This window comes from Furipterus horrens, unplaced genomic scaffold (assembly GCF_987537825.1).
Source record: "Furipterus horrens unplaced genomic scaffold, mFurHor1.1.pri manual_scaffold_6, whole genome shotgun sequence".
NCBI classification, from domain to species: Eukaryota; Metazoa; Chordata; class Mammalia; order Chiroptera; family Furipteridae; genus Furipterus; species Furipterus horrens.
In genome coordinates this window covers 186929539-186942452 of record NW_028327176.1, presented here as the reverse complement: position 1 = coordinate 186942452, position 12914 = coordinate 186929539, and the positions used below count along the sequence as shown (strand labels likewise).

The 12914-nt window shown below is 41.5% G+C and overlaps 1 protein-coding gene across 9 annotated transcripts in view; it reads right to left on the bottom strand.

The window, feature by feature from the left end:
• The window catches only part of ARID1B (AT-rich interaction domain 1B), a 403225-nt gene that overhangs the window by 154634 nt on the left and 235677 nt on the right, over positions 1-12914 (bottom strand). For 5 of the 9 annotated variants that reach the window (XM_090280021.1, XM_090280013.1, XM_090280019.1 and 2 more), the window contains one exon: positions 8489-8530. The exons of the other annotated variants lie outside the window; for them this stretch is intronic. In XM_090280021.1, the coding sequence (XP_090136147.1) occupies positions 8489-8530 (42 nt within the window). The remainder of the gene's footprint in view (positions 1-8488; positions 8531-12914) is intronic. 9 annotated transcript variants of the gene reach the window in all.

Sequence of the window (12914 nt, the reverse complement as noted above, 5' to 3'; positions counted from 1 at the left end):
ACAACTCTGGCGGACAGTTCAGTTCAGCCCTTCAATACACACAGAGACGCTCAGGCAATTAGACGATATCAAAAAGCCAACTGTCAAAAGACCAGAGCAAAAGCAGAATTTAGACACAATAAATAGTCTCCTAGACTTTTTCTTGCTTCCAAATCCTGTTATTCTAAAATTATAATATGAAATGTTTTATTTGCATTATTACTTCAAGAACTCTGCGTGTATTTTTCTTGGCATATCTCTGCAAATGTACCCACAGGAGACATTACTTCAGTTGTAAAATGGTAATTTTACTGCTTATTCGGGAATATCTGTTTCAAGTATTTATCAGTGATACATCTGGTATGCAAGTATTAATTCAACAGGTTTTTCTTTTCAAACCTGATTTTTAAAAATCATCTCCTAATATATTCTTTAATTCATATCAATGTTCTACTTGGCTTTAAGCATCTTGCAACATATTGGCTCTTTCAACACCAGTCACTTTGACATTCTCAACTGACTTTCAGAAATTGACACGGCTTGGGTACAAGCCAGATTTAAGGGAGCAGGAGGGGAGGAGGAGGGTTTTCACCATCTGAAGAAACAAAACGGGCTGTAAAATTTGGCATCAGAGAAAACCTAAACCACATGCAAGCAGAAGCACCCCTCATCGTCCCTGGATCAATTTCATTGCTCTTTCCCAACAAATCTTAAGCAGCTTGATGTTTATTAATAGGGTCCCAGTACCTCTATGCTAAGGCATTTTATAGATAAGCCACTAATTTTTTTGTGCACATCCCAAATGAACAAGTGTTTGAGGGTGAGGATAAGGAGAATACATGCATTTTTATTATTTCTAGAAAATTAAGTCCTCAAAAAGTAGTGCCAAAATAATGTCGTCCCTCCCAAAGCGAGTCAATCAGACTAGAATATACAAGTAAATAATCTTCCTTTCAGTATAACTCCTTCCTCCCTTAAGATCACTTTTGAGATCCAAAGCGCCTGAGGCCATGTTTAATTCCTAACATCTTTTTCTTTTTTTTTAAACAAAAAACAATGTACTTCTGACAAAAGCAGGCATGAATGGCAGTGCACTGTGGCCCCCTCCACCCACTTGGCTGCATACCAGGGCATACACTTCTGCACAAATGTACCTCCTACATCCAAGGACGACACCCTGCAATCAGTAAATCCATCTAAACAGCCTGCTCCCTACCATCCCCTGGTCTAGAAGAAATGGAGCGACTATCACACCAAGAACCACTTAGTCATGATAAAATATTTCTGACTCTTCATATAACGTTCTGGAAAAATCACTTTGATTGGGGTATATGGCTTACCAGGTACATTTTCATGCCCATGGACCTCCACAAAGACCTTGTGATCACCCAATACACACACATTGCAAATGGGATAATACAGAGAAACAGTATGTCATAACCAAATGCAGATCTAAAATAACACAGGGGAGCCCTGACACACGGGGCTGAACCACATGAAATTGCCAACATTAGACCATTTGGGGCTGTAAAAATCTCAGTTCTGTCAGATTCAATCTGATCTATTATCTCTGGAACTGGGAGGACGGACAAGCAGGGCTAAGTTTTGTGTAAAGGGTCCTGGACTGGGAGGCAGAAACTTAAATCAGTCACGTGACCTCCCTCAGCATCATTCACCGTGAAGACAAAAACCGAGATTAATGTTTTGGGTTACTTTTCCTCTTTGAGGAAATGATGAAGAGATAAATGCATGACTCTAAGGCTCTAGAATTAGTCCAGGAAGCTCTAAAGACAATTAGTAAAGGAGATTAAAGATGGCAGAAAATAAAATTTCCACATTTTCTCTCTTATGAAAAATTTTGCTAGGCTTTATTTCATGGAAAACTTTGTGGACAAAAAATATTTATATTTTTTTCCAAGACAACGAGAATAGCTTAGACTAATAAACACAAGTAGGAAGAAACCAGAAGAATAAATAAGGGCAGAGGTAAAGGTCTAACCTAATTTCCCAGGCAAACCTGTAGCATTTTAGTGCTGAGAAGAACGTCAGTGATAACCAGAAATCAATTTTCAAACCTTACATTAGGACTTAAAGTAAAAGAAAGGTCTTAAGTATAAAAGAGGAGGGCAGAACTGCTGTTCCATATTTAACCCAAATTCAGAAATTAGGGAATACCCCAGTGAGGCTCGAGGACCTCTTCCTCGTGGCCTTCGAGACCTCTCATCGGTAAGTCTGTGTCTTTCTCTCCTCGCGGCACCCCCTCTTGGGCCTGTATAGTCTCTGTCTTTTCTAAATTGTATATTCAAGTAGTCTCTAAAGGCAGAGTTGAAAAAGGAGCTAAAATAGCCTTTAAAAATATAAGTAAACATGACAAGCAAAACTGCATCAAAATATTACAGGGGAACATAAACAGAACAGTTCCCCCAAATCTTTCCTAAATAAAAATGAAGCAGATTTGTTTTAAAACCAAACATGTAAGTGCTGGAACCACCAGCAGATGGCAGAAGGAGAGGCTGGGAAATTCTGTAACAAAAGAAGGGAACAACTCAACATGGATTCCCAATCGCGGCTAGAGAACTGCTTTGGATTTGTTTTTCTTCCTTGAATCTTTCCTTCACAGAGACATAGGAAATTCTTTTGCTTTATCAATATACATATATCCTACACTTTTAATTGAAACTCAATGACTAAAACAGTAAAGAATAAACTTGGTCCTCTACTCCTCTAGAAATTTCTAATAGGTTTTCATTAAATAAAAAAAGAATTTAAATGCAAACAGAAATCCTTCATATTATGAAAAGTAATGAGTTGAAAAAATTATGAACTTCAAAAAGAAACTGTCTGCTGGTTTCATTTCAATGACATTGTTACCTTAAGCTTACTTTCACTTAAGTTATATTCACACTCACTTAGAGAATTAGCCAGGTAAATTCTCTAGAACACACTCTGCTAAGAGTTAAAGAGAACCGGAGTTCATGCGGTCACAGTAATATAAGGAAGAACATGTTAATAGGTAGAATCTTACTATGTACTACTCAACATTCTAAGCCTGAAATTCTATATCGATAGCTGCCAGAAAGCTCCCTAAGTTCATGAGCGTGTTTAAAACCTTTCCACTCTCAAAACTGAGTGGGACATGCCAACTTTACTTGACATATATTTGTGTCACTGAACAGAACATTTCTTCCGCTCCCTGCTTGTTTGCTCTAATCCTCAGGTTTTCCTATCCATTAAGCAAAGGCCCTTCTAATCATTAAACGTGTTATGTTCAACTGTCTTGTGCCATACGAATACTGGAATCTTTATTTTGTAGACCGGCTCTGGCCAACAGAAACTTCTTTGACGATGGAAATGCTCTCTCTGCACTGGGCCTATATGGCAGCCACTGGCAGCGAACGACGAAGAATGAAACCCATGCCCTGTAACTGCAGAACTTGATTCACAAAGACATTTCAGTTCGCAGGGAGGCACGCTGGGACCACAGAACGCTGGCGCCACCCAGAACCATTCAACAGCTGCACAAGCAGGAAGGGCGAGTGTGCGTCCCCCTTCAGCTGGGCTCTGCGCAGCTATGACATCAAGTGCCAAGCTAATACAGCAACCAGGGCCACAGAGAATCAGTGAGACATTCCCAGAATAGAACAGAACGCAGTAATAATATGTTAACATCACAGGTTCTTCCTTTTTACTGCTCTGGTCTTTGCAATCGCAATTGTTATACCATCGAAGGAACTCTCAATAATCAGCAGTACTTCTCATACCGTGAACCGGGTCAAGTCAACCAGGACACAGAGAGATGAACAAGATGGAGCCCCGAAGCTTACCGTCTTGCTGGGGTGAAGTGCCACAGGTTGAGCCGGGCCAGGCCGTACTGTGCTGCTCCCCATGTACGAGACACAAGAGAAAACAAGATGGCAAAAGAGAAACCCCCAACCAGCTGCAGAGGCGGTGGGCGCTGCACGAGCTCAGAGGATGAGCACTCAGCGGCCTGCAACCCCAAGGCGAGACATCGCAGGGGAGGGAGGGTATGAGCGGGGTCTGGATGGCGGGGTGACCTTAACATGCAGCCAGCGGAGGGGCCAGCATTCGAGGGGAGAGTGAGGTATGAGGTTAGGCTGACGGAGGGACGGGACGGGCGCAAAGGCTCAGTGTAGTTATGAGACCGTGTTACCTGGGGGTTAGAAGACCAGTGTGAATTTTGATGTTATTTTTCTCTACAATTACGTTTACTCAACCAAGATAAGGATAGAAAGTAATACAAAGGGTAAAAAAAATTAGTATTTACTTTAAACCTTATTTTTAGGAAACTTCTGGCCAAGACAGAGGCACAGGGAGACACACTCTGCCTCCTAACGCAATCATAAGAAGGATCACAACTAACCTCAAAACAAAAAAAAAAAACCATAATTGCCAGAAAATTGAATTGTATGGAAGTATGACAACCAAGGATTTAAAGAAGAAATATTTATCCAGACGGGTGGGAGGGGCGGAGATGGGGAGCAGAGAGGATTCGGTGTGGCGGCAGCGAGGACGCAGTGGCTGCTGGCAGGACAGGCAGTCCCATGTTCACGTGTGGCAGATAAAAGCCAAGAGCAACACCTGGGGAGCGATCCCAGGGCCAGACCACAACATGCAGCCCAGGGTTCCACAGTTGGGAAAATAAAGCCTCATTGCTTCTGGCTGTGAAAACCAGTGGGGGTTGGGGCAGTGGAAGAAACTGCCCCATAGTCCTAGAATGCGTATAAACCCACCCACTCTGGAAACGACCACCAGGGCAACAGCTAGAGGGGCGCCAGTTCCGATCGGGAAATGGGTGCAGTGACTGGAAAAGGGGTGAGTGTTGAGCAATTGGCATTGTCCCCTCTCTTACCCCTCCCCCACATACAGAGCCACAAAGCAGTGAAACGGGTCTCCTGCACTGGTGAATATCTAAGGCTCCTCCCCTTACAAGGTAACAGGTACACCAAGACAGGGAGTCAAAGAAGCCCTACCTAATACAGAGAAACAAACACAAAGGAGGTTGCCAAATTGAGGAGGCAAACACAGACCAAATGAAAGAACGCATCAAAACTCCAGAAAAAGAACTAGGCAAAATAGAGATAGACAACCTATCAGATGCAGAGTTCAAAACGCTGGTGATAAGAATGCTCCGAGAACTCACAGAGTACGGCAAACTCACAAGGGAAGAAGTGAAGGCTACATTAAGTGAAATAAAAATAAAATCCACAGGGAACCAACAATGAAGGGAAGGAAGCCGGGATTCAAATCAATTATTTGGAATGTAAGCAAGAAACAAACAATCATCCAGTACGGACAGAATGAAGAAACATGAATCAAAAAAACAAGGAGAAAATTAGAAGACTGTGGGACATCTCCAAAAGGGCCAACATCTGAATCATAGGGATGCCAGAAGGAGACAAGGAAGAGCAAGAAATTGAAAGCTTATTTGAAAAAATAACGAAAGAAAACTTCCCTCATTTGGTCAAGGAAACAGACATACAAGTCCAGGAAGCACAGAGAGTCCCAAACTAGTTGGAGCCAAGACACATCATCATTAAAATGCCAAAGGTTAAAGATAAAGAGAGAATCTTAAAGAAAAGCAGAGAGTTACCTTCAAAGGAATTCACATAAGACTATCGGCTGATTTCTCAAAAGAAACTTTGTAGGCAAGAAGGGGCTTGCAAGAAGTATTCAATGTGATGAAAAGCAAGGACCTACAAACCAGGATTACTCTATCCAGCAAAGCTATCATTTAGAATGGAAGGGCATAAAAAGTGCTTCCCAGACAAGGTAAAGCTAATGGAGTTCATCACCAAGCCATTATTATAGAAATGTTAAAGGGACTTACTTAAGAAAAATATCAAAACTATGAACAGTGAAGTGACAACAAACACAACTATCAATAACTGAATCTAAAAAACAAAAATAAAAACAAACCAAGCTAACAAGCGGAACAGGCAGAGAATCATAGATGTGGAGAGCATTTGGAGGGTTATCAGCTGGGAGGGGGAAGGGGGAGAAATGGGGAAATGGTGCAGGGATTAAGAAGCATAATCGGTTGGTACAAAATAGACAGGGGATTGTTAAAAATAGTGAAGGAAATGGAGAAGCCAAAGAACTTATATGCACGACCCATGAACATGGACTAAGGGGGGATATTGCTGGAGAGAAGGTGGGTAACTGGGTAGAGGGGAGCAAAGGGAAAAAACTGGGACAAATCTAATAGCATAATCAATAAAATAGTTAAAAAATAAATCTTGTTTTTAGATATTTTAAGCTTAGACTTTTCTCTAAAATAACAAGAAATCTTAGGTGCCTAAACCAAATACTAAAAAGTATTGCCAAAAGAGGATAAAAAATCATATCTAGAGGAAATGTTCAATTTTTATTTAACATTAACAGGAAAATAGTGAGACTACTAATGTCCGTCAGTCTAGTCCCACCTCTGCAGACAATGGGCTATGACGGTGAGAACCAAGACTCTTGGCTCTCAGGCTTCCTCACCTCTAACATGGAGGTAGGCTAGGCCCGAGGACCCTGAGGGTCTCTTGCAGGGACCCTACGAAGTACAGGAAAAGACAGAAGGAGGATAACTGCAGGAGGGAAGAGACAGAGACACAATCTATGGAGGGTTCTGCGCAGGGTTTTGGAGAAAAGTCCTTTCAAGTTTAACGCGCTCTGCCCACGGTTTGCTTTGAAAGGCAGGGTGGAGAGCACAGGCTGGCACTCTCCTCCCACGGGGACTGGTGCCCAAGAGCAGGGACTCTGTCACCTGTGGGTCATATGACCTGCATTTCATCATTTTTCTTCTTCCCCTTCTTTTTTTGAGAACAACACGCAGGCTTACCCTTGATATTCCTAATCATTCATTGTAATGACCTCTCCACTACATTGTTTTGTACTAGTTTATATCAAAAATCATAAAAAAGGAGCATAAAATTCACAGTTGTGTTCTTCGAAAGAAAACATTAGCCAAAACAGTATATCAAAATATTTTTGGATTTGTGGAATTCTAATATCTATTTAGCACTGGAAAACAAATGAATTGGTTATATACAACATATATTTCTGTCTACTCCATTTCAAAAAGACAAGTCTTTAAAAATTATTTTGGTAACTAAATTACATTACTGCCAAACAAGTAAGCACTCAGAATTGACCCCAGGAAATACACCGTATTGTACAAGAGATTCAATTTTAAATCCACCTACTCTCCTCCTCAACGTCTGACCTCCAAAGGAGCGGAGGGCCCCTGGCCGCACCTCTGTACCTTACGGTGGAAACAGCAAGGCTCCCCTAATGAGCGCCTCTGACCAATTCACTCTCACCATTTATTAGTAGCAAATTTGGACGAAAAGCAAGGAAATGAGATGAAAACTTTAGGTCTGGACACTAACTGCAGAAAACCCACGCCACTCGCTGTGCCGTGTCCTACATTCCTGGTCTTGCCCTCAGCCCCTGTGCCTTCCCAGCAGGCGTGTCCCCGTGGTCGCCAGGTCACGCAGACGGCTTCCTCAGGGTCCCTCTGCTCCCCACTTGGGCTGGCGTGGGCCCTCACTGTCTTTGCCCGGACCCACTCAACTGCCTTCACTGGTCCCTGGCAATCCATCCTCCAAGTGGTCAGAATCATCTAGGCTGCAAACTTAGCCACTATTTGCCTTAAAATCTTTTAATAGCTTTGCATTTTCTATAGGATAAAATTCAGACCTTTAACCTCGTCAACCTCAGACCTTTGCCACACAGGCAGAATTTAACGACTTTTAGTTCCCTTTGATTTTTTTTTTTAATGGTTGTCTTCCACCCTAAAGATAGCTCTTATTTTTCCTGTCCTCCCCTCCTGCCTAAATATAGCAGCAGCCTTCAAGGTCTGCCCAGGGATCAGCCTCCTGGAATACCTTCCCACTCAGCTCCACCGTGCTCCCACAATCCGCGCATACTTCTAGCACGGAGATTGCCACACCGCAGGATCTCATATCTATTTATAGACCTATACTTACCAACTGATTGGGAGCAACTTAAGAGCAGGAGCTGGGACTTAATTTAGCTGTGACTGGAACACAGGGATTCGATAAACATTGCAAGCAGGGACAGTGACTAGATGGATGAACGAATCTAGAGTTATGAACCCCAAACAGCACTCTGATAACATTTCGCAGATGTAATATCAATATCCCCAGGCTGGGGAGGGGGTTTGTGTGTCGGGGGGTGGGGGTAGGGTTCAGTAAACGCTGTTCTATGGCTAATTAAAAGTTAGAAGTAAATATGACCAGATAAAACTCGTGGTTTCCTATACTATTTCTCACATTCTCCACAACAAAGAAAGAAGGTAAAGAAAATACTACCATAGTCTAATCTTCATTACAATAGAAGTGAAATCTTAAAACTTCAGAAGATTTTAGAACCTCTACATGTGACTTAAAAAAAAAAAAGCAAGTCCTCTCTGTTGAGCTTCCAGTCCACCTAGGGGAGCTGATGAAACCTACGCCATAAGCTACGTCAGACTACACACCTTTAGTCCAAAGACGGTATCCTCCGAGGTCAAGACTTCCACCTGAAATCATAAGGAAAAAAAATAATTTAGGCACGAGCAAAACCTCCTCTGAACATGGCCCGGTGCGGCTCAGTTGGTTGGGCGCCGTCCCGCAAAGCGAAAGGGTGCCATTTCCCTGCCTGGGTTGTGGGTTCGGTCCCCGGGTGGGGCACGTGTGAGAGGCAACCGATGGATGTTTCTCTCACACATCGATGTTTCTCCCCCCTTTTCCCTCCCTTCCCTTCTCTCTAAAAATAAATAAATACAATCTTTAAACTAAAAAAACAAAACATAAACCCTCCTTTGAGCCTAGCCACAGACACCAGAACACCGCAAGAGTTCTGAGGAAACCAGCATTCCATTTATGTCAGGTGTCAAGAAACAGAGGCGACCTGTGTCTCTTCAAGAGTGGGGTATAAATCCAGGTCCCTGCCCCGGGTCCCAGTCTTATAACCAGTCACGGTTCTTTCAAATAAATATATCTGCCATCATGTTGAAAGAGGGGGTATAAGTTCCTCGAAATGATCTAGGAAGTTAGGAGGATCACCCTTCTCATTTAAGTCACAGGATGTTGCATATAATTTTCAACCTTCCGCGGACAGCGAGGGGAAAGTTAGGCTTTGTCAAGCAATTTCATGTTGCTTGTGCAGGCGCTAGTATTTTCTCGTCCTGCCCACAGCAGGGCGGGCGGCCCTCCCTCTCTGGAATGCTGCAGGGCGAGAGCTCCCGAAAGCAATACTCCAGGACAGGCAGAGTCTAAGCACCAGGTTGGGAAATGATGGCACAATCTCCAGATGGCTTGTCCGTCTTATGCTTTAGAAGGCAGAGCTCAAAAGTACATGAGTTTTAAAAGCTGCATGGAACAAGACGTACACTGATAATTACTGTTTTTTAAACAATTATTGAGTCTGATGTATATGAAGCTTTTAACTGACTCCTACAAAGTACCCACAAGAGGAAGAAGAGCAAGGAAAGAAGGCAACAGAACAAAAAAGAATTTTTTAAAGTGCCTGGGGAAGGCAGTGGGGGTGGGATAAAAACCTCAGACCAGCGCCTTCACTGTTAGTTTTAAACCTTTTTAAATTAGGTATTTGTAGTCTGTGTTGTCAGCGGAAGACACACAGGCCTACCCAATGTATCTCGCTATAATGAAATCGGATATACGAGGAGGAAGACCATTTCAATAACACATCAGCCAGTAGGAAAGCAAAGGGGTCACAAGGGAAACAAACTGAACTCTCCAACTGCATTACTGGAAGTGCGGCTCACCCACCACCTGGCACCTGGCGGAGACCGGCCGGGCACACAAAGCAAGAGAAGCGCATGATCAGGTATTAGGAAGATGAGCAGTCTCACTCGATGAAAACCATATGTTGCTGATACCAAATGGGATTTTAGGCCGAAGACTGAAACGTTGGATCAGCTACAGCACAGAATCATTGTCAGATTCACTGTCAACATTTCTGTTTACACTTCAATTTCCAAAGATAATTGTGAAGATTTAGAAACGGGGTCTTAATATAGACTTTTAGTTTCAGAGAAAAAAAGTTATTTGCAATCTACGTATGTTTGAATTTCCTAAATCCTGCCTTCCACAATACTAGGTTACTAACCTCAAATATCTTTACATGGAAACCTCTAATCAACACTGAAGACTTTAGTTAAAGGGAAAGCACCAATAACAAATTCGCTGAATCTTAACTACTCTAAGTAACATCTGCTCTTGAATTATACAGGGTTGGGGCAAACGCTGGTTTGCAGTTGTGAGTACATGGAACAGAGTTTTATTTCTGTATTATGATCATCATAGCCTGCATGTCTTTTTCCATATGAACAAGTGTAAATCCACTTTTGCCCACCCGTTTACACACAGATCATATCTGCATACTTTGGTGTTAGGTATGTTCCACCTTGATGTGATATTTTAATATACATACAATTATAGAGTTAAATATAATAGAAGTTTAAATCAGCAAAATCATCCCCAGAGTGAATTCTGCATTTGTTTAACATTATAAAAAGGCAAAGTGGCAGGAAAATTCAATAGCAAATAAGAATCTATTTAAAGATATGGTTTTAATATATTTGACAACTTGAGTTGATAGCAAACCCAAGCTTTCCAGCAAAATTTAGGAACTCTCCATGGGGCTATGGCAGTAGCTAGAGACAAAAACAATCTTGGGGCTTGAGGATGGAGGTGAGTCTCAAATGTCGGCCTCATCCTGCACCCCAGATTCTTTGCCAGGAAGGCACAAAGGGGTGTTCTGAAATTCCTGAGTATTAACCAATTTAATTAAAGCAACTTAAAAAAATTATGTTTTGTTCAAAAGCACAATGGTTTAAATATACATGCACTTTAGTTCAATGTATTTTATATTTTGTTTCGGTAAAATTTTAATTTCGATATCTACAAAAAAACAGCTGATTTTAAAAACATAAGATTAACCTCAATTTAATAAAAAAGCAAGATCAATGTCTTAGAAAGGTTTTCATTTTGGATCTGAGAGCTTTTTTACCTAAGTTGGAAGGAATCCCCCTCTAGTGGGAGTAAGGGAGTATTTCAACCTTCACACACAATTTGCAGGTAGTAGTAATTAAACTTAACTAGCAATGGAAATCTGATAAGCTTTTTTGTTCCTTTTGTCATAAATTTGAATCTTTAAAAAAATGTACAGTAAGTATTTCATATTTCACAAGCCAAAACCACCTCTAATTCCTATATATAAATTAGAAGTAGATTTGTGTTCCTCTGATGGGATTTTAATTAGTCAACCATCATCAAATTCAGTTTGGCTATGAAGCAGTCCCAATTTTAAGTTAAGAACGTAAAACTGGAAAGAACTAGCACCCCCCCGCCCCCCTATGGAGAGCTCTCTCTCAGGAGGCCGGGAGGCCAGAGCCGGCACCCGCCTGAGTCATGAACAGACACTCCCTCCACACCCACCACCGCAGCGCGTTGTGCTCGTCCCGGCACACGGGACGGTGGTGAGCCGCACGAAGGTCCTAAAACCGGGTGAAGTGTACGTAAACATTCACTTAAAAAAGTAAATTCAAATTTAGAAATGACCAGAGGAAATTACTTATGGTATTGTTTTTCTTTTCAAACTTCAGTTTGGGGAGATTTAAAACCGGCAGTATTGTAAAATTATTAAGAAAAAAAGGCCCCAGGTTTTGCCAAATGTAAAATTAGGACACAAGAACAAGGCTCTTCTGGTCACAGATGTTGTGACAAATGCAAAGAAAACTCGGAATGATGGGGTGCACCCCTGACAATCACTGGGAGAGAGAACGCGTCCCGGGCTCCAAGTTACACAGCAGAAATTTACTAAGTCCAAGATAAGGCCCTTTCCACCAAATCACGCTATTTCAAACGATGCTACAATCAACACTTCAGGACGCAAGTACCGAAAAGGGTTTCATTTGCAGAGAACTCCTGAGATCGCTGTGAAAGCTCAGTTTGCACAGCTCAGCAGCAGCGAAGCCACTTACAGTCCCTTCATTCCTCTCAAGCACAAAAACCGCTCTCAATTACTCTAAGAAGCCCTACCTTGGCCAAAATTACAGCAAACCACTTTCATTTCCAATCATTCCATTAAGAGAATCGAGAAAATGTGGATCCGTGAATTTAGAAGTAAAACTGTTGTACTTTTCTCTTTCTTGAATCACTTTCAAAGTGCTTTCCACTTTCACTCCTAAAGTAGAGAATGTCCAGCAGGCTTTTCTTTAAAATAAAACAATGCCTAAACTATGTCCCATTTTAATTAAAACAAACAAACAACTTCTAAAATCAGGACCACAGTGGCGAAAAAACAGTGACAAATAATGATGATTTATAGTCATATATCAAGAATCTTACCCATAGTGTATTTAAAGGAATACAAATTGAAACTCCCAACGTAATTATATTTTTCTCACAACAGATTACTGAAGATTAACAATTTTGATAATTATGTTGAAAAAGGTGTGGGAAATCACTGAAATCATAACCTTGCACTGATGGCGACGACAATGCACATCAGAATGAACTGCAATTTGGCAAAATCCCTCAAAATGCATGTGCACATGTTTAAGTGTTAACCCAACAATTCTACTGGTGTTTCAGTGCAAAAACAAAAGATCTACGAAGCTATTTACGAGTTATTTATAACAGTAAAAAGCTGAGACCACCATCAATCAAATGCCCATCAAAAGGAAGTGTTCAATAAACGATCATATAGCCAAGCAGCAGAATTCTATGATTCTGTTAAGAGGTTGTATTACATTAAATGAAAGAATCATAACATTGTGCATAAGCTAACATCTTTTAAAAATAAAAGTGAGAATATGAGGGGGGGCCCAAAAAACCCATAATTATCTTCTGAAGGGAGGGACCCTTGTAGTACCTTGTAGTCCAGGCTTCCCCCAC